The 22,914-nt window shown below is 44.7% G+C and overlaps 1 protein-coding gene and 1 non-coding gene across 2 annotated transcripts in view; one reads left to right on the top strand and one right to left on the bottom strand.

Moving 5' to 3' along the window:
- Window positions 1-19,732, top strand: part of LOC142574226 (uncharacterized) — a 44,709-nt gene extending 24,977 nt beyond the window's left edge. The window contains exons 4-5 of the mRNA XM_075683371.1: window positions 17,688-17,797; window positions 19,282-19,732. Of these exons, the coding sequence (XP_075539486.1) occupies window positions 17,688-17,797; window positions 19,282-19,524 (353 nt within the window). The 3' untranslated portion in view covers window positions 19,525-19,732. The remainder of the gene's footprint in view (window positions 1-17,687; window positions 17,798-19,281) is intronic.
- A 1,245-nt stretch (window positions 19,733-20,977) lies between these two features.
- Window positions 20,978-21,052, bottom strand: TRNAS-GGA (transfer RNA serine (anticodon GGA)). Its single transcript has one exon. It is a non-coding gene; the product is annotated as a tRNA-Ser (tRNA).
- Window positions 21,053-22,914: the final 1,862 nt, after the last annotated feature.

Raw genomic sequence — 22,914 nt, forward strand, 5'->3', positions numbered from 1 at the left:
GACCTGTCAACTAATCTTATTATTTTTAGGGGACTTTTACAGTGTTTTCGATGCTGCTGTTTGCTTTTCATTGCAGTTGCCTTATGTCCTCCTAATAGGTACTAATGTGTTCTCTGTAATAATTGTGACTTAATTATCTTGTATATTACCTATGTTTCACTCTATTATTACTTTTGTTACATTCTATTGTTTTTAGCGTGATGTACAAACTATGACCAGTGCCTGTGATCGCCCCCCCCCCCCCCCCTGTAATACCCTCGTAATGAGGGCCTTTGGGGGCATTTTTGAATAAATGAATAAATAAATAGTTACTGTTGGAAGCGCAGTTTTTATCTAGATTGTTGAGTTTTTGTACAGAATCTTGCTAATCGCAAAATTTTTTAAGAACGAAGCTATCAAGTAATTAAACAATCAAAAACGCTATCATAATTGTCTAAACTGCAGCTAATAATAAATCTGAAGCGGACAAGTTTGACGTATTACACTCCGCTTTGAAGCATACCAGTAATATCTGAGTAAGATTCTCACAAATCTCTTGTAGACATCGTAATAAATTCACATAAACTGTAAATGGATGGATAAATTGGTCCACTATAGACGCTCTAACAGGTACAGCTTAACCGCTGCGATATCTGCCTTTGGTGCAGAGTTACACACGTGTAAACTTCATGCTTCTGTCTCTGTCTTTCTTCTTTTTTAGAGTTATCGATTTCCAGCAATATTTTTTCTACAAGCCCTAAATAAATATTGTGCTTCCTACAGACACTATATATTAAGTTATTCTCTGCAATGCAAGATATAGAATTCAAAACGGTCCCGCGGTTGTCTCAAAAGTATTTCTGCATTTTACATGTATTTGAACAGGCGGTATCGGAGTTGGCCCCGAAGTAGATGTTCCTCTTAAGAAAACCTATACCGGTTCGTAAGGACCATTACATCGCGGGGTTCCCAAAGGCATTCTGTGGAGATGAACGCGTTCTTTTACAAAAAGAAATGTAAACAAAATAATAACAGTTGTTGATCTCCATATCAATGTCCTTTTGATTGCAGACAATTCTGCTTCATTTAAAAAGCCTTTTCGATCAAGCTAGTCTCAAAGATAGCCTGAAGGGGACATATCCAATGTCGCGCGTCATGCTGCGTGACCTTAAAAGCGGAAAAATTAGTTTTTCTTCTCGTCATTAAAGCAAAGCCGCCATTACACGTAGCACAGCATCTGGACAGGCAACTGAGGCTAAGACCCAAGCTGAATTTCCTACTATTTCACGCCACACCTTTGGTTATTTGTTACGATAAGATAATATACCGTGGCGTATGGTGGAGGAAGAAAATCGGGCGGTGAAGAAAGACGAAGATCGTATTGCAGCGTGTCCGGTTCAGTGGCTCGACATTTTAGCTTTTGTAAATAAACCCTCCGTGAACGTTAAAATATGGTTGTCTCATTTACGGTTGCATGTGATTTCGGCGACGCACAGCATATTTTTATGTTGCGTGCCATATCAGCGTGTAAGCACGTAGGCCTTTTTTTTTTTGTTGCTGCAATATCGACTGGGTGTCCCGGTTATCTTGGACCATGATATATAAAAAGAAAAAAAAAACCAGGAGCTCTAGAGAAATTGTACCGACTGCATAGTAGCGGCAGTCGTGTGTAGTGGCAGCCAGTATTTTTTTCATCGCGAAATATTAATTAACTGCGTTGTGAGCTTTTTGATTATTGCTTATATCTAAACTTGTCAACTAAAAAGTTGTAAGGCATCTTAAATAACCTCTGCATGAATAATTTATTTCATGCTGAAGTGTGCCTGGTTGTTTTTTCCAGGGGGGAAAAAAGCCCGCGAAATATGAAATAGATGCGCGCTCGCGCCCCACTACTCCAGCGCCTCCAAGCAACCTTTGAAACATATACGGCTTAATTCGTTTATCGCCGCATCGTACAAGGCTTCGTCATGTAGGATGGCTCGAGGAGTTTCGCGACCTAACTAGCGTAGTGCGATAAGGGTCAGCATCTGCAGATTAAAGAATTTTGTGCTCGATCATGAGGCATTCGGTATAGATTTAACCTTCGCGTATCGTGAAACAAAGCTACGAAAGAAAATTGTTTAAAAAAAAACAGTGCGCAAGAGAGCACGAAAAAAGAATAAAGGCAGCACTCGGAAGAAGATATTAGAGTTACTCAGGAGTTTGTTTCATTAAAAAATAAACCAAAAACATGTAAGACGTCTCCGGCGCCCACGAACAAACATCCAACGGTGCAACGGGTTTAGCCATATACCCCTTCTATCTCTTGAACTCCGGAAAAGCGGCAAAACAAAGCAGTTCTTTACCTATTTTTTTGTCACAAGCATTTTTTATGTAAGGATAGGATAACATCATGAAGGTGCGTTAAACGGCCACGTGTTAGGTCAGTTTTGAGTGGGTATTTCCATCATTACTTATGGCATGTGCACAAACAAGACACCGTCTGAAGCCAATACAGTAGTTGCTTCTTTCCAACCCTTGTGCGATGGCAGCCTTTGACCAACGACGTTGGAATCTTGCGGCAGACTCGGCTTATTTTTGCCTCTAGGGCGTCCGGTGTGATAGTTTCGCTGCTATTCACGCCATCTTTCTCGTAGCCCTACAAGAAGTGCAGCAGTGTCATGTCCGGCGACTTTTCAGGCCAGGGTGCAGGCCCGTACCGGTCAATCCGCTGTTTAGGAAAAAGCTTGTTGAGCCACGCTCGAGACTGAGCAGTACTATGCGCAGGGGCACCATCGTGTTGAAAGCAGGTTCTCCGAAGGTGCGCAAGTGGAACGTTGCAACAGATGCCGTTCATGGGGCCCTCGAGGATGTCGTTTACGTAGCGTTGCGTCGTTAGCGTTTTGTCAAAAAAAAAGATGAGTCTGATGTGATGATGCTGCCATCAATAATACCTCACCGCACATTAAACGACCTTGCACTGGTATTCGTGTCGCGTTTGTGCCAGCCAGTGGGGATTCCTATCACTCCTGCAGTACACGTTATGAATATTAACTTGTGCGTTTCTGGAGAAATTAGCCTCGTTCGTCCAAAGCACGCGAGCGAGAAAGTCCGGTTCTTCTTCACATATCGTGAAAATCCAATTGGCAAAGTCAAGTTTGTTTTCAAAATCTCGGTCTTCAAGTCTTTGATGAAGATGTCCATGGTACGGGTGCGTATATGACCTTTTTATTAAAATCCTCCACTCTGATGACCTTGAGTTTCCGGCCTCCGCATTGACGTCGCGCACACTACCGTGAGGGTTAGCAGCAAAGAATGCCAAAACATCCGTTTCCGCTTCTTCAACTACCGTCGCAGCCCTGTGTCGCTTTCTCGTGAAGCTACCCGTCTCGCAAAGGACTTCGTACGTTCTATGTTTTGTTGATGGACTAGGGCGTCCTCCACAGTGCCACATCCGGAATAGTTTGGCTACCTTTCTCTTGTGGCCGTGCGCCGACCCCAGAGCCAGGATCATGCATTTTAGCCTTCTGATCATTCGTGAAGGGCATGACTGTCTTCTTGAAGAGCAGGTCACTGGCGTGGTACCGCAGAGATCTCCCGTTATTATCTACGCACTGACACGTCGAGCAAGAATGATTTACATAATCGACAACAGCTTAAGCTGGCGGTACAGATTCGCCAAAACGGATTCGATGGACATAGACTGCGCAAGGTTTGTTTCTATTGCTAAAGGGGAACGAGATGCGTGCCTATCTACAGAACATGATGAGTGCGCAAAATTACAGTCCCAAGTGCGCCGTCCCGGCTTCCCGGCTTCGAAATCAAGCCCCCCCCCCCCCCCCTTACGGCTCCGCTACGCTTATATATTTATTCATTTTCAATACTGTCACTCTCAGTTGAGAGCATAGCAGGTGGGCATTACAAGGACAATCATGTTTAAAAAGAAAAAGACAGAAAAAAAAAGAATCTACAAGGAAATACCGAAGCACATCCGCCAGGATAACATTAAAGTAATAATGTGGTCTCAGCAGTTTTTCAAGCAAGAACATCAATATCGCAATAAAGTTTAACAAAAATACAAAATAGTATTCGAGAAAAAAGAGAAGAAAGCAAGTTTCTATGCAGAGCATTTAAGGCAAAGATGACTCACAAATTCAAATTAACATTTTGAAAACATGCATGCTGCGCACACGAAATGAAGCACAACGACGAGGATTGTTTACAATCAGTTTGCCAAGTAAAGAGTATCAACGCCGTATCGATCATGCGCAATATGCAAACACCACAAAATAATATTGAAAATAAAGAAGTGAAGCGCGACCAGGCACAGGACTGCAAGCTGTTACAAAAATGGGAATAGAATAAAAAAGCAAGCAAGTGATAGTACAAGAACACAATTATGTGTAACAGCATAAGCAATCTCTTGCACCAAGACAACCGGTACACATTTCAACCGTCATAACCAGCAAATATTAGGAAAGAAAACACATGGTAAAAGTGCAGGAATCTAAGAACATCAACTAATAAATTCTCGCTCTGCTATAAGACGCTTCATATCGGGCCAAAGCGCTACTTCTTCGACAAAACGACAAACACAGTGAAGGAAATCGCATAGCAGATAACTTTTCGGCGCCGGTCCCCACATTGTCCTCTATAAGCTTGTCATCCTAGAACCAACTCCCGAACCACCCTTTGCCTTTCCGTCATTTTCACCAATATACGCAGCTTCCTTCCCAAACGAGACCTTGTATCTAACCTTGTATCATCGTCCGGAAGCAACTTACTTGTACTAACAGAAACATGGCTCAACGAAAACATCAGCGATTCTGAAGTTCTGCATGATTTGCCAAATTTTCGCCTCTTTCGCAACGACCGCGAGGGTTCTCGAGGGGGCGGTGTTTTAGTCGCCGTTAATCGAGAACTACCATTCTCGCTTGTCAACATCACATCTCACCTTGAAATTATGTGGCTCATTCGCCGCACTGCGCCAATAACAACACTAATTGGTGTCTGCTATCGACCGCCACATAATAGCCCTGACTTTCCCCGTGAGTAAATTTAACAGTGTTTTGCTACAATTAATTTGGTATCCAAGTGCACGAATTATTCTTTTCGGTGACTTTAACTACGCTTCTATAAACTGGCAACAACTTCACGTTACCGTTTCTGAAGAGCCTCGAGAATTTGTCGACGTATATGTCTCAATTTTAATCTTTCACAGCTAATAACTGAGCCAACACGCATCACAGAGACTTCACAAAACACTCTTGCTCTCATTCTAACTAATCATCCTGAGACCTTAGCTTCTATTACTTACCTGAGGGAAATCAGTGACCATAAAGTTATTCACGCCTCATTTAACATTACTCCCGTTCAAAGGAAAGTGTCCAAAAAAAGAAAACAATAAAGCTTTACGATAAGGCCGACTACGTAGCAATAAATAATGAATTAAACTGCCTCTTATCCACTTTTGAACTTCACTTCCATCAGCATACAGTCGACGAAAACTGGTCAATCTCCAAACGTAAAATTAGTGATCTAACGAGCAGATACATTCCAACGTGCACTATCAACTCTGATTCCCAAAATCCTTGGTTCAACAAAACGCTCCAAAGACTGAAAAATAAAAAGCAGCGGCTGTACCATGCAGCTAAACTTAGACCCAGCTCTTCTGCATGGGAAAAATACTACAGCGCTGAAGATGCGTACTTGGCAGCAGTGAAAAGCGCGAAACGTTTCTTTCTTCACAACGACTTACCCAAAATGATAACAACTAACCCGAGAAAATTTTGGAACGTGATAAATCCCCAGCAATCGCACGACATCACCCTTACTAATGATAACGGCGACTCTGTTAGTGATGCACAGTGTGCCGATATATTTAATACTGCCTTTTCATCAGTATTCACGAAAGAACCTAAAGATACATTCCTTTCACTACCTTCCATTACTGAACTAGCAATGCGAGCCATAATTTTTCATCCAAATGGCATTTCGTGCGCAATCGACAAATTGAATATTTCATCGTCAGCCGGAACCGACGAAATTAACCCAAAGTTTCTCAAAAACACTAAGGACATTTCATACAAGTTTTTATGCTGATTGTTTTCTCAGTCACTCGCCACAGGTATCATCCCAGAAGACAGGAAGATGGGGAAGGTCGTTCCTGTTTTCAAATCAGGTAACAGAGACTCTCCACTCAACTATCGCCCCATTTCCCTAACTAGCATCCCTTGTAAACTAATGGAACACGTCATCTACTCTCAGATAATGCAGCATCTAGACTCTATAAATTTTTTCACTCCATCCCAACATGAATTTAGAAAAGGATTATCATGTGAGACACAGCTTGCCATCTTTCTTCACGATCTTCATTCCAACCTTGATGCCAACTTACAAACTGAAGCCATCGTTTTAGACTTTGCCAAAGCATTCGAAAAGGTATCTCATCAACGTCTACTCTTAAAACTTTCCATACTAAACTTGCATCGAGAAATTATTGCATGGTTAAAAGAATTCCTCACACATCGTTCACAGTCCGTTACTATTAACAACTACTCCTCTAACCGTCTGCCAGTAACATCGGGCGTTCCTAAGGGAACTGTCCTTGGCCCCCTCCTATTCTTAATTTATATTAATGATCTACTACAAAATTTATCATGTCATGTCCGTCTGTTCCCCGACGATTGCGTTATTTATGCCCCAAATACTAATAGTGCTGATCAAGAATCCCTTCTGGACAATCTTAACCGCATTCAATCATGGTGCAATCACTGGTTGATGACACTTAATCCCAATAAGTGCAAACTCATGTCTTTTCATCGTCGTCACAACCCGCATTTATTTACTTATAAGATTTCCGATTCTCCTCGGTATCTTACCTTACTTACTCGGTATCACTTACTTACCATACTTACCATACTTACCTCGGTATCACTATCAGCAATGACTTATCATGGCGCGAGCACGTAACAAAGCTAATATCATCTGCGAATAAAAAACTAGGCTTTCTTAAACGTCATCTTCACGACGCCCCTCAAAATGTAAAGGTACTTGCTTATAAATCATTAATCAGGCCAAAACTTGACTATGCATCCGCCATCTGGAATCCACAGCAAGCTTACCTCATTGACTCATTAGAAGCTGTGCAAAACAGAGCCACCCGTTTCATTCACCGCTCATACTCATCCTATATTAGTGTTTCATCTCTCAAGCTACAGTCCCAATTATGCAGTCTTTCCCTCCGTCGCCGTATTTCTAGCCTGTGCCTATTTCACAAATTTTATTATTCCCAGCTCAAACAGCAGCCATACATCTGCGCACCGCCATCACGCACGTCTCGCCGAATTGGTCATCCGCTGAAAGTCTCACGCCAACGTGCCCGTACGACTACATTTTGCAAGTCATTTTTCCTCCGAACAGCAAGTGACTGGAACGACCTTCCCCATGAAATTGCAGCCATCACCTGTCCGTCAACCTTCCTAGAAAAAGTCACATCCCACCTGTCATCATGAAAAAAAAAATGTTTTACTTTCTCACGTTAACCCCACCCCTTATGTAAAACCCCCTAAAGGGGGTCTTTAAGGAAATAAAAATGAAATGAAAAGAAAGAGAACTAGCGTTCAAATGAGAGAGGGTGCGCGGCAATGGCGATGGTACTAGAGGTTAGATGTATGTTCTAACTTAGCAGTGAAAGCGGACAAAAAATTATGGGGTTTTACGTGCCAAAACCACTTTCTGATTATGAGGCACGCCGCAGTGGGGTACTCTGGAAATTTAGACCACCTGGGGTCCTTTAACGTGCACCTAAATCTAAGTACACGGGTGTTTTCGCTCCCATCGAAATGCGGCCGCCGTGGCCGGGATTCCATCCCGCGACCTCGTGCTTAGCAGCCCAACGCCATAGACACTAAGCAACCACGGCGGGTGAAAGCGGACACTGTTTCGGCGTCAGTGACATCGGGATTCAATTGATTCCATTCGCGTATCGTAAGGGGAAAAACGATTGCCCAAACGACTCATTGTTGAAAGAATATTCAGTTGATGTGTATTTATGCGTATGGCGAGTCGGGCGCGACTGTGAAAATGCGATATACTTAGACACATCTATCTTATAGATGTCGTGCAGCAGTTGGTACAAAAACTTGAGACGTGCCTGCTTTGCCCTTGTGGATAGAGTCCTAATGCCAGAAGAAGCTAGAAGATTAGTAGGGGAGTCCGTGCGTTTATACTTGTTAAACACAAATCTTATGGCTTTGCGCTGTACTGATTCCAATTTTGTTACACTAGTTAGAGAGAGGGCTCTTTATTGGAAAAACAGAGAATTTTGCCGGCGCGTATATAACTGCTGGCATGCTACTCTGTATAGGGATGGGGAATGGGATTAAAAGATTCCAGAAAAGAGTTCGAGAAAAAAAGGATAAAAGTAAATATGAAATGTCCGAGTGGACCTTATACTAATATTTACAGGTGACATGGCGGGTAAACTTAAGCTTTTGTATAGGAAGGATGCAATTTTTAAAGCTTTCCTATTTGACCAATTTCTGTCAGGTAATTGAACAATAAATCCAAAACCCGTCGCTGGTTTGAAGGGCCGGGCATTGGACCTAAGATGCTCGGTAACGTTAACGGTTCGTGGCAAATCATGTCCATTTGGTGCTCAAAAAATTGTCTCTCGTCGCGGTACGCGGGGCATTCTAGTAATATGTGCTCAATTGTCTCTAAGTTGCGACAGTTATCACAGTATGGGTTAGTGGTAAGTCCTATGCTGTACAGATAATTGTTCGTGTATGCCACATTCAGTCGAAGACGATGGTACAATGTCTCTAAGTGTCGAGGAAGTGGTCGTGGAATTTTCGGTCTCATTTCTGGGTCAATGTAACGTAGGAAGTTATCTTGGTGAAGCGGCAGATTCAAGATGCGGTCTTTTTCTTGATAGGCATATTTTTTTGCCATGTTTGAAGCATCGGCTTTTGTAAAATATGTTCTTTTGAACTTGCGGTAATGGAGTCCATTTCTGGCGGCTTCGTCCGCTCTTTCATTTCCCGAAATGCCGGCATGGCCAGGTATCCACTGGAACTTTATGCAATGCCCAGCAATCTTAGCCCTGTGGTGAAGATAAGCAATGTCAAATGCTGCTGGTTGATTATTGCAACGCTTGTGCCTGTTCCAGATACTTTGTAGGGCTCCTTTTGAGTCTGTGAAAATCACCCATGTCCTTGGCGGCTGCTGTCGAAGTACATACACAAGGGCCTCCTTAATGCCATATAGCTCCGCTGAAGTAGATGATGTCGCTCGCTCAAGACGAAACGAGAATCGTTGCCCTGTAGAGGGTACAAAAAGTCCGCATGATGAACGATGTGGAGTTGTAGAGCCATCTGTGAAAATGTGCGTTGCGGCTGCGTATTCTTTGTGCATATATTCTAAAGCTATCTGATAAGTCGCTGCCTGAGGCATTTTCTTTTTCGCACTGATTCCAGGTATATATGGCACGATTTCCAGTGGGGACAGTGTCCATGGTGAAATGTTGCGCGGCATAATTTGTGACGCCTGAGCAGGAATCGAAATAGATATGCTTCCGACGGCCTGCCCAAAGCTAGATGTAGCACGGGTTCTGGAAATATCCTTTAAAAAGTGAGTCTTCGTATGAATGACGTGGCGGAGGTGTATCCGAAGTGTCTCCTGCGAACATAGCACTTCCAGAGGCAGGCATCCAGCTTCTGCTACAGTCCCTGACCGGGACGACCCCTTCGGAAGGCCAAGACATACGCGAAGGCAGTTGTTTCGTGCTGCCTCGAGTTTTCTCTTGCTTGTGGGAGATATTTTGTGCAGGATCGGGAGGTAATATCGTAGTGTTCCGTCGACGTAGGCCTTATGGAGGAGCACCATTGATCTACAGTTGCTGCCCCACTGTGTTCCGGCTAAAAATCGGAATACGTGCGACGCCGAGGAAATCTTCTCACTCAGTTTTTTCACTTGGGGCGACCATGTGAGGTTCCTATCGATCGTCACTCCAAGAAACCTTTGCGTCTTGACGTATGGAAGGGCACGACCACCCAACACTAGTGGGTATTTGTCCATACACCTCCGCGTGAAAGCCATGGCAACGCTTTTGTCGGGGGACAATTTCAGACCCCTTGGATTTAGGTAGGCCGATATATTTGCTAGCGCTCTCTGGAGGCGTTGTTGGGTGGTACTGCGGGAACGCGCCGCACTCCAAATGCAGATGTCGTCCGCATACAGTGTGATTTTGACGCCAGGGGGCAGGTTTCTTTTCAGATGGATGAGGACTAAATTAAATAATACCGGGCTTAACACAGCTCCTTGTGGCACTCCCTTCTCGACGGCATAAAGCGCCGTGGGGCCATCCGGGGTACACATGAAAAGTTGGCGTCCTTGAAGATAGTCTTCAATCCATGCGTAGAGCCGTCCTCCAAGACCAAGGGTTGCCAAAGCGTCAAGTATTGCTTTATGATAGACCGAATCATATGCTGCCTTAATGTCTAAAAATAATGCAGTAGGTGTGTTTCCAGAGACCAATTCCTCTTCAATTGATGAGACCAAGGCAATGACATTATCAATTGCGGATCTATTTTGCCGGAAGCCATTCATGTCCTCCGGGTAAACTTTTGCAGTTTCCAAGAACCAATTTAGTCGTTTGTAGATCATTTTTTCGAATAGCTTCCCTACGCAGCTAAGCAGAGATATGGGTCTGAAGGAGGCGTAATTTGTTGGCTGCTTCGCTGGTTTCAATATAGGAATGACTTTCGCAAGCTTCCATTCCGTAGGAACCTCCCCAGTTATCCATGAGGCGTTGTAGTATTCCAGAAGGCGTAGGCGAGATGTGTGGCCTAGATTTGCGAGCGCTGCATAACTCACGCCGTCATGGCCAGGTGATGATCGCTTGTTTACGTCGCCGATTGCTGCCGTGAGCTCTTCGATGGTGAATGGTAATTCTAAGTCAGGAAGGGTAGCTCGAGGTGGACTAGGCTGACGACTTGCAATTTGCCGCAAAGGTTGTGCCCCGTTGGAAAGGAGCCTGCAGTACTGCTCTGCCACCTCTTTCAGGGATGCGCGCTCATGTAATGAGAGGGCGATAAAAGGATACAGCTGTTGCGGCTCTTTGCGAATGCCTCTGACGACTCGCCAGATTTTGCTCAGCGGTTGTCGTATGTCCAGTGGCCCACAAAAGTCCCTCCACCTCTTTCGGTCCAGTTTGGTGAGGTAACGTCGTATATGTCTTTGTGTACGTCGACAAGTTCTGAGGTCTTCGATATCCTTCGTACGTAGAGCCTTCCTTTCGGCACGCCTTCGAATGGCACATAACCTTTCAAATTCCTCGTCGTTTGTTGGTACATTACAATGCTTAGTGGCAGAGCGGGTACTTTGTTTGAGGCAATGAGCTATTGTCGGTATTATTTCTGTATTCGTAGTTGAGGCTGTGGTTCCTTTGTCTACGGCTGCTGTGTAAGCTTCCCAGTCTACCGACTTCAGTTTCACTTTTCTGGGCGACGTCCGAAAATGGAGGGCAGAGATTAGGATCGGGTAGTGATCACTACCTCGAGTCTCGAAATCTGTACACCATCCGAACATAGGGGCCACTTGACTTGATACGAATGTGACGTCAATGCAGCTAACAGTCGTCGGATTTTTAAGGTATGTTATGCTGCCATCGTTCAAGGGCTCTATATTGTATTTTGCAAAAAGCTTCGCCAGCTTGGCACCCCGAGCACATGTATGTGAACTGCCCCAGATCTCGTTATGTGCGTTGAAATCGCCACAAATAATATGTGGAGACTGAGTGTTTGTCAACAAGGTTTCCAATCTTGTCACGTCGAAAGGTGATCCTGGTTCCAAGTAGACGCCGATCAGGGTAAACACTTTAGATGCAATCACTGTGGTTGCGCAAATATATTCGTTCTTGTCATGTGGTGCTACGTCAATCGCAGAGGCAGGTATGTCGTTGCGAAATCCAACGAGAAGTCGGCTAATTCCATTTTGTCGCCTTGAATGATGAAAATAATACCCCTTTATCCTAAAGTGCTCGTCGACGCGAGACTCGGAAATGACTAAAAAAGGGAATCGGTACACTCGCGTAAGATGCTTAAAGTCTGCTAACTTAGAGCGCAACCCGCGAGCGTTCCACTGGAATATAGTACATGTGCGGAAGTGTTTGTTGGTGGACACCGCTTGTGAGACGATTGTTGGCGAAGCCATCGTTGCTACTGCGAAGAATCACGGCTTTGCGCCGTGAAAGATGACGGCATTAGCGGTTCCAAAGCCAGGACGGCCTCTATTTCAGGGATGCTCTTAAACGATGGGCTGGCACGCAGAATAGCCTTGATTGCGGCGAACATCATGGGAATCAGCATACTTGGTATCTCATTTGCAGTGCTACCATCTAACAACTTTTCTTGGTTCTTCCTGTTCTTCTGCTGCGACCTTGAGGACACTTGTTGCTGTCGTGGGCTTGAGGTTATATCACTTGAGGGCTTTGATGGATTCGTTGCAGTTGAAGGCCTTTTCTGGTTTTCTTTCGCGACTGAGGCGTAGGACTTTTTCAAAACCGTGTCGCTGCGCTGCACCGTGTCGTGTTGCGTTTGGTTTGTAGATGTATACATCACATCCGGATTCGGTGGTGGTTCTCGTCGTTTCCGCACTTTTCCTTGGATTTGCTCCATCGTCCGTGCAAGAGTGGCTGATTTCTTCTTAGGACACCCTCCGTATGACGCAGCATGCTCAGCTCCACAGTTTGCACACCGAGGCTGGGAACGTGACGTACACTCCTTATGCGTATGTGGACCAGCGCATATCTTGCAGCGGATGGGCCCTTTACAATATTTCGCTATATGTCCATGTCTTTGACATCTGAAACATTGAGTAGCAGACCCCATGTATTCCGTCACAGGATAACTGCAGAATCCAAGCGACACTCGGTTTGGTAAAGGGGCGTCCTTAGAGAATTCCAGGATGACCGAGCGTCTTCGGGTTTCCGTTACTACGCCATCTTCGTTAGGGACGTAGAAAACTTGCCTTTTAGCAGATATGACTCCTTGTTCGCTCAAATACTCCTTGAGGTCGTCATCTGAGTACTCAACAGGAACGTCCTGTATCCTCCCGTACGTGGCAGAGTAGGAGTATGGAACTCAAGCTTCTACAGGAATACCCGATAGATCTGTCACTGTGAGGAGACGATTGGCTGCAGGAAGTGTAGACACTGTCACCATGAGGCTGCCATCCTTGTTGAGACGGTGGCTGAGTATCTTTTCTTGGGCTGTTGTCACGACCGCAGAAGCCAGAAGATTTGGGTTTACTTTCCATAAGCTGCTGTCAGGCTGAGTTGGCTTGAATATAACAGGAACACCTGCGGCTCTTTTCTTTTTGTAAGAGACAACAGTGAAGGCTGTCTGGTCCATCTCTTCGTTGTCTCCTGTAGATTGCCTTGCGTCGATGTCATCTTCACGTAGCCTTTTCCTTGCTTGCTCATCTTCTCTGTGGTCTACAGGAGCAACGTGCTGACCTGATTGCTGATTGCTTGCGACGGATGCCATCAGAGCATCACGAAGGTTGGCCGACGGCGGAGGCTCGCCGCGCTGCTTCGGTCCGGTGCGCTTCGGGAGCCGCTTGCTGTGCTTCTCTCGCAGGACGGTGACCCCCAGGCCGGCGTTCGGTGAAAGAGAGGCACAAAGAGTAAAAAGGCGCTCTACACTTGCTAAAAAAGACTTAAAATTACAGACGGGCGTTCGGAAGCGAGCCTATCGCTCGTCGTCTTCTTCGTTCACCCACTAGTTAGGAAATGAGAGAACCAAACTCTGTTAGCATATTCTAACACTGGTCTTACGGATGTAGTGTACGCTAGTAGCTTCGCGGACGCGGGTGCCATTTTTAAACATCTTTATACATAGAAAAACTTGCATAGTGCGGCTGCCGTAATGTTGGCAACGTGTGTGTCCCAGCTGAGGTCAGACGTCAATGTAACGCCTAAATACTTATGCTGCTCCACATTCGCTAGTGGTTTACCATTAATAGTATAAGTGAATTGGGACGGGTTCTGTTTACGTGTTACCGCAATGGTTACAGATTTTTTTACATTAATGGACATTTGCCATTTAGCGCACCAGTCTACTAACTTATCAAGGGCTGCATTGAGTTTAAGGTGGTCTGTGATACTGTGAATTTCCTTATAAATAATGCAGTCTTCTGCGAAGAGCTTGATACTACAGTCGATGTTTTCTGTAATATAATTTATAAAGATTAAAAGTAACAGTGGTTCCAGGACGGAACCTTGAGGAACTCCTGAAGTTACAGGGACTGTTTCTGATTTAACGCCTTCGAAAAACACGAACTGTGAGCGGCTTGCTAAAAAATCTTTTCTCCATGAAAGAACGAATCTCTCTCCGGTTACACTTCTTAGTTTTGCGATTAATTTAGTGTGATATATGCAATAAAATGCTTTTGATAAATTAGGTAAAATCATGTCCATTTGGCCGCAATTATTGATGTTAAGTGCGAGGTCATGAACTACCTCGGTTACCTTGGTAATGGTGGACAAACCGCTACGAAATCCCTGCTGATTAGGGGACAAGAAATTTAGTTTCTCAAGAAAAACGGTTATGTGCTTTAGGATAATGTGTTCGAATAACTTACACGAAGTGCTAGTAAGAGATATTGCATGGTAATTTAGTACTGAAGACTTATCTCCAGATTTGTGAATCGGTATTATTTTTGTAATTTTCCAGTCGTCTAGTAGTTGAGACAAAGTAAGTGATTTGCCGAAAATTAGCCCAAGGTACTTACTGCACCTTTGCGCATATTGTCTAAGGAACTCGTATGAAATATCGTCTGGGCCGCTGGATTTTTTAGGATCGGAGTTAAGCAGTAGGTTGAGTATACCTGCCTCTGTGACTTCAAGGCAATCGATGCTTGATGGACCAAAGGCTAAAAGGTGAGGGACGATACCGTTATCTGTGGGGAAAACTGAGCGGAAAAAATTGTTGTATGCGTTATCTTTTTGCTCTCTTTCCTCGGGACCCGTGTGCGACGCCGTGGAATTATTAGTGCGAAGGTGCCTCCAAAACCTGTTAGAATTGCTTTTAATAAAACTAGGAAGGGTGACGCTGAAGTAGTATTGTTTGGAATTTCTTGCTTTCTGTCTAAACTCTGCTTTCGCGCAGTGTAGTTAGTGCCGAATGGAAGACTCACAGTTTGTGTTTTTCGCCAACCTGCGAGCATTTTTATTCTTCGCTTTGCCTGAATCACTTCACGTGTTATCCAAGGATTGTTCACTGCTGATTTCCTCAGTTTCGTTGGTATGAAGTTATTAATACAGTGGATAACAGCGGATTTGAACCTTAACCAAAGTAGATTAGTATCACTGGCTGCGTCGGAAGCTAGCTGTGAAAAAAATTCAAACTCGTGTGCGAGATAGGTTAACACACTGTCATCGTCTGTCCTTTTAAAATCGATTACAGTTGATCCACGCTGTTGATCTGCAAAGCTAAACCGAGCGGCACCAAGCAGATAGGTATGCTATGATCAGATAGGCCCTCAACTACATCAGTTCTATTGGAGAGTGCTGACTAATAAGTATCAAGTCAAATATATATTTACTTGTATTATGTGTGCGCTTTGGAGATGATACAATTTAATGAAGGTTAAAGTTCAACATTGTGTCCATCAGTGCGTCCGCGGCAACCGACGTGTGGTTAAGTGTAGTCCAATCAATGTCTGGAATGTTAAAGTCTCCCATTAGCAGGACACGAGAGCTGCGTACGTGATACTGCATGAAGTCTTGAATTGTGGTGATGCACTCGTAACCTGATGACCGGCTTTGGTAAATGCATCCCACAAATATGGGGGTGCCATCACAAACAAGCCGGCAGAAAACGGCCTCGGCGTCTGTCACAACGGGAAGGCATACATATGAAAGGCATTTTTTGATGAGTAAAGCGACGCCACCACCGGGAAGCTCGGTCTTTGCGAATAATGACATGATTGGGAGGAACAAGCTCATAATCAAATATTTCGGGAGGAAGCCATGTTTCCGTAACCCCTACTACATACGGATCATGTTCCAGTAGGAGACATTCCAGAGCTTCTATTTTGCTCAGAACGCTTCTCGCGTTAACATTTAAAATGGTTAGGGCTTTAATTTTACTTGTTGACGAGTTTGGCTAGTTTGCGGCTTTAGTGGTACCTTGTCCTTTTTTTGGAGAGAGTCTTTGTCGTTATTTTCATCGTCCCAAAAGAAGGCTCGATTGTTAATGAACAGCTTATCAAATGCTAGCGATACTTTATCGCTCTTCACGCGGTTTTCTTTGGCGCTATTCCACAGCTTCCTTCTAATGTCTCTGATTCTCGGTGAAAAATCTCTTCCGATTGAGAAGCTGGTGCTTTTCAGTTTATAACCTTTCTTTAAGTATGGCTGATTTCTGCCTCAAACCTAGCAGCTTGAAAATTACTGGCCTATTCTTGTTCCGTTCTGCTCTTCCTAGACGATGTACGCCTTCAACAGTGACAGGATTTAAGCCGAGAGTGTCCTGAACAACAGCTTTGTTCACTGTCTGTTCAAGGATTTCACTCGTCTCTCAGTCAATTTCTGGCACGCCATACAGAATTAAATTCGATCGCCTACTCCGATTTTCTACGTCGTTGACTTTCCTTTCCAAGCTATTATATGCGCGCTTCATGTTGACAATTTCCTCTTGACACAAGCCAACCATCTCTTCGAATCTTGTTAAGGCACCTAGTTTTTTATATATATCAGCAAGCCGCTTTTCTTTGATGAGTTTAATATCCGCAGCGATTTCCTTTAACGAGCTTCCTATTTGGTCTAGGGTAGGTCGTGGATTCATTTCGATGTCGCCACACAGGAGCAGTAATTTCCGCAAGAGAAGTTTGACGTCACATAGGACACTTTAAGCACCGTGGGCACGGCAGCAGAAGCAAGGAAAGGTTGTCCGAGCGCATGTGTCAATGTGTCAGCGGTGTGTTCTCGTGATGCCGCGAGCATCACATAGCGTGAGGCCCGGTATCGAGCTGCCGCCGCTAGTAAAGCCTTGTATCCGTGGCTGTTCGCTTGAGAGCGCTTGAGTAGAGGTGCGCGAGCGTGTATCTATTTCGCATTTTGGATGTTTCACGCGATTTTGTTTTTTTTATCTCGTACAAACCAACCAGGCAAAGCTGAGAACGAAACAAATGCTTGATTATGAGGTTACTTGATGTGCCCTACAAATTGTCATGGATATGTTCGCGATTCAAGCAATAGTTAAAACCTTCACTAATTAAAAGCAATTAATTAATACTTTGTGATGAAATAAATAATGGCTGTAATTACACGCGGCTACAGGTACTATGCAGCCGGTATGATGATTTCTCTAGATCTCTTGGTTTTTTTTTTTTTAATCTTGGTCCAAGTTAGCTGAGACACCCGGTATATTGTTGCCCTGGTATGAATGAAACAGACAATGAAGTCGGAGGAATCGTAATAAAAATAATTGCTTTGTTTAATTCAAATGTAGAACTATATAACAAAGAAAAGGTACAGGAGAGTTGAATAAAAAACAACTTGCCAACTGCCGTAGGTGGGAGCCGAGCCCACATGTTCCGCGAAGTACTAAGTAAGCCATGAATGTAGGTAAACAAATAAATTGCTTCACACAATGCACGTTTCACGTTCACGTTAGGGCAGCACTGTAGCTCTCCTTTTTTTATTTCCTTTTTGTTTTCAGTGATGCCACTCAGCTCATTGGTCCTGATTATAGCTGGCTTGGCGGATTTGTTGCTTACTTGGTGCATTGTACTCTGCTGCTGCCTCCGATCGGCCCTCACCAAGCAAAAGGTAAAGCGTTGGAGCAGAATAGCGAAGTGGGCAAGTTGGTTAGGATTAATTTTAACGTGTGAAACAGCGCAAAGAAACATGGCTAGAAGTAGAATAGACGACAACACGGCGCCGTGTTGTCTTTTATTTCTATTCTGCCCCTGTTTGCGCTGTTTCACACGTTAAATAAAGCGACGTCCGCTATGCTTATCTATACGAAGTCAGCATTATGTTTATTAACTTGTTCGGGCAATGTAGTCGTTGAAGCTGTCGGTGGTTAGCGAAATCTGGACATCTCCTAGTTGACACCAGAGCCAGTGTCAATAGCCACTTTTACGTGTAATAGTGGCTTTTAATCTGAAGCTATTAAGCTTCGGCCATCCGCAGCTTACAACTGAGAGAAGATAGGACTATCGTTCGCCATCTTTCCATGTCTTTCTTACACTATTAAGACAATCGTACAAACGTGCAGACTCACCCAAATTTAAGTTCTTGTAACAATAATTGCGGTTTAGCTGGACAAGTATGGCACCCCGAGTGACGCAGCGTGCTTTACGTACGTTTCCGCTCTTTATTTCCACTTTGGCAGGAGTGAAATATGCATCCTTTTTTTTTTTTGCTCGTTCCATGTATGATCGTGCGCAGCTGGCAATGTGAAGTATTCCAAAACTATACGAAAGATATTCGCATTTGTGAAGAGTGACTATTTGATTCGCGGACCGTAACACGTCATCTAGTATCCAATAAGCTATTTGAAAGCTTCGAATATTTGCTCACTCCTAAGGGATATAAAATGCCTAAACATATTTGGGCATGCGTCCTACTTCTTCTCTGTGCATACATCTCTATTACTCCAATCACCATTCTGTCCTCGACGGGCATTATTCGTACATCGCCTTCGTCGTCCTGGCATCGCTGCGTCGACGCTTCACAGTGCGAATCCGCATGACATGGTGAGCATTTCGGCGTCGCGTGTCAACGATTGTTGCGCATAAACATGAGCACTCCGTGACGTTAAAATTGTGGCCAGTGCGATGCAAAATCATAAATACTGCATGGAATTACACGTCGTTACAATGAAAATACACCGTCGTATACATCGCACTTAGTCGTAGTGTTCAATGAACCTCTTCGCTTCACAAAGGTTTCAATATGCGTGTCGGATCTGTACAATTTCTTACATTTTGTAACTTATTTATCTTCTCTGAAGCGAAAACCAATCGTGAAATTTCTTCCAGTAATACGCTTAACCCGGTTGCCAGGTATTTATTTGGCAGTGTTACAGCAGAACGATTACTTAAGGAGAGATGACTGAGGTTATTTTCTTACTGCTGCCGACGGCGAAGCTAAGTGCGTCTGCGCTTTCTACCATTCATCTCGCTGATTCGGCCAGTTAGGTCGCGGGGCCGCAATTGCGACGACCGAAATGGTAACGGGAACCCTGCGTCGACGGACAGACATGTAAGAACACGCCGACACTTGGCTTCCTCTGCTCTGGCGCGCAGGTGATGCAGGAGGACCGCTGGGGTGCCCTGGCCCCCGAGAGCGGTGCAAGCCCCTCGGAAGGAGAAGACGAGAGCACCGAAGCCGACAGCGAAGAAGACGGCGGCAGCGGCGACGCCGACGCGTCTACCACCTCGAAGCAAGAGAAGACCTTTCGCAACCCGCTGGCCGCCTCTTTGCGCAGCAAGGAGGACGACGAGCACGAATCGCCCTCTGTGGCGGCCGCCGCAGAGGGCGATTTGTGACCGCCGCTCGAATGGCTTTTCGCGCCCGTTTCACGCACCGAGCACAGAAGCTCGGAAACGTGAACTTTTTTTCTCGTTAATTCGTACTATGACGCAGTATGCTGTCGTGAAGCACGACACGGAAGCGATATGGAAACTATATAAAATACCTTTCTTGGCTAATCTCATTGTGCCGCAATTTTCGTTGTGCCTCTCTATTTTGTACTGCCACGAAATATAACGGTGTTCCCTCTCGCATGGATTCATTGAATGTGTTCTCCACTGCACCAAGGTCGCCGTCTTCGGCGCTCAATTCAATAAGTCGTGTTGCTATACGTATAGCGCTGCCCACATTTTAACGTGAGAGCGTTAAGAGGAAGCTTTAGCTCGGGTGCTCCTATATAAATGCATGTAAAAGGAGAATTCGTTTTTCTCGGCGACTACTGCACGAAATTTGACGAGGTTTGTTGCATTTAAAATAAAAACTAAACATCTAGTGACTGTTTGTTTGTAATGTTTGATTTAGGTCGTCAATCTTTTATTAAAATTGGCAAATATCGCAAATTTTCAAGTTTAGAGCTCTGTAACACAGCAATCAAAAATGATATCACAATTCTGGGAATTGAATCTAATAGCACATGTAAAGCCGACACGCTTGATATGTTACACCTGAATCCGAAAAAAATATCGTAATATGAAAATACAACTTGTGCAGAACCCTTGTATACAACGTAACAAATTCACGAAAGATATAAATTGACATGCCGAATTTCTCCGCTTTGAATGATCTAATGGATGCCGTTTACAGAACCGTTATATCTATTCATGATGCAGAGCTATTAATTTGTAAACTTCGTGCTATTTTTTCGAACTTTCGAACATTTGAATATTCTTTTAACAAAGTTCAAGCCCTAAATCGAAATTCTGCTTCCAACTATCACCAGAACTTAACTTTCTCTCTCAAATGCAACACATTTCGTTAAAATAGGCCCAGGGATTATCTCAGAAAAACGTCTTTGCATTTTACATGTATTAATAGGCCGCATCGCAGTTGGGTCCGAGCCACGGTGTAAGAAGTAACTTCTTACGCAGTGGTCCGAGCTAAAGCTTCCTGTTAAGGGCCCACGTCGCAGGAAATCCGGCGCCGGCGTCCCGGCGTCCAGCGTCGAACGTCGTTTTGGCACAAATAATTTAGAACCACCACGCTGTGGCGCAAGGAAGGTGCTGAACTAATTGAATTTATCAAGGTAAAATACCCAGAAAAATCGTAAAGTACCACTTACGCACAACCTGCGGACATGATAGCGTGGGATGGCAATATGAATATACGAGAAAACATAATGCTGCTACGCGAAAACTAAAAAAAAACTAATTGATAAAGGGAAAATCAGACATCCACCTGTTCGTAGCAATTGCTACAAAGGAAACCCATACGGGTTCCTCGAAAGAAAAGCCCCAGAGTTGAAGAAAAATTCGTCCTGGTCCGGGACTCGAACCCGGGACCACCGCCTTTCCGGGGCAGCCGCTCTACCACCTGAGCTAACCAGGCGGCTAGCAGATGGCAGGGCGAAGTCGAATTTGTCGACAACACACGAAGCAAAGGCAAGTGTTTGACGTAGTAGTTCTGCGGAAAACCCGCAAGGTGGAGAGAAGTAATTGATAAAGGGAAAATCAGACATCCACCTGTTCGTAGCAATTGCTACAAAGGAAACCCATACGGGTTCCTCGAAAGAAAAGCCTCAGAGTTGAAGAAAAATTCGTCCTTTGTAGCAATTGCTACGAACAGGTGGATGTCTGATTTTCCCTTTATCAATTACTTCTCTCCACCTTGCGGGTTTCCGCAGAACTACTACGTCAAACGCTTGCCTTTGCTTCGTGTGTTGTCGACAAATTCGACTTCGCCCTGCCATCTGCTAGCCGCCTGGTTAGCTCAGATGGTAGAGCGGCTGCCCCGGAAAGGCGGTGGTCCCGGGTTCGAGTCCCGGACCAGGACGAATTTTTCTTCAACTCTGAGGCTTTTCTTTCGAGGAACCCGTATGGGTTTCCTTTGTAGCAATTGCTACGAACAGGTGGATGTCTGATTTTCCCTTTATCAATTACTTCTCTCCACCTTGCGGGTTTCCGCAGAACTACTACGTCAAAAAAAAAACTACAAACCGATTTTTCAGCGTTTCTATTTTTCACAGAGCGGCCATGACCTCCTTGACTTGCGCGCACAAATCTCACAGGCCACAAAGCGGCGCGCCCGGTTCCTTGCGGCACCTCCACATGGCGCTCGCCCCTACCGCATCGGAGGAAAAACATTGATTCACAGTGGAGGAAAAGAACTAGGAAGCTTACCAAAAAGTGTGCTTCCTGTATGGTGAGCAACATGGTAACAAAGAACGTCAAGCGAAAGGTCAGAAAGGTCAGAAATGCCGGGCTGACCCTCAGCGGAGGTGAAGCAGGCTTTAAGCACTCTCCATACGTGGGCCCATCCCTAAGATAGTGCAATGCCGGGCCGACCCGTGGCGGAGGTGCCGTTCGCCATTAAGGGGACCAGATGCATAACATCGCTGGTCATCCTTCTTCACAGAGTGGAAGAGCACTGAGTTTTTTATTGCTTCGCTAATACTTCGGCAAGCAAAAGTGTGCTGCTGCTCTTTTATTGATGAACATGCTCCTTTTTTTTTGTCAACAGCCAACACCTAAAACGTAGAAAGTGTGCTCGAGATAACCCTACGTAAGTGGCGCCACCGCCATAGTTGAACCGACGGCCGCTCCTCATTGGTTCGCTGGTGATCCGGCAGGCACAGAAATTATATAGGAGGCTATGTATAAACGTTTACATCACCATACTCGTGGGTACCACAATATTCGGTCACCTGACAGCTACAGCCATTGAGCGCCTTGTGTTCAGCATTTGCTCGCCTGTTTGCAATGACCATGCGCGACGGCAGCAGGCACGGGACAACTGCTATTTCGGCCACCGTGAGGAGCAGTGAGGGGGTAGAGGACATAAAACCGACCCGCCATGGTTTCTTAGGGGCTTTGGTGTCGTGCTGCTAAACACGAGGTCGCATGATCAAATCCGCATTTCGATGGGGGTGGAACGCAAAAACGCCCGTTTACTTACATTCAGGTGTGCGTTAAAGAACCCCCGGTGGCCAAAATTAATCCGGAGTCCCCCACTACGGCGCACCTCATAATCAGAACATGGTTTTGGTACGCAGAACTCCATAATTTAATTTTTAAGGTCACATAATTTTGGCCAAAGGTGCACAGGCAGTGTAACCATACCTTTGATTTATCCATTCTGCATGCACTGCAGTCTTAATAGTGTGATAGCTTATCGTCTGAGGACCACGATGTAGCAGCCTGATATTTGCGCTTAGACTTCATTTCTAGCCTTTACAGCGGTAGATTTGTAAG

Source organism: Dermacentor variabilis, chromosome 3 (assembly GCF_050947875.1).
Source record: "Dermacentor variabilis isolate Ectoservices chromosome 3, ASM5094787v1, whole genome shotgun sequence".
In the NCBI taxonomy this organism is placed as follows: Eukaryota; Metazoa; Arthropoda; class Arachnida; order Ixodida; family Ixodidae; genus Dermacentor; species Dermacentor variabilis.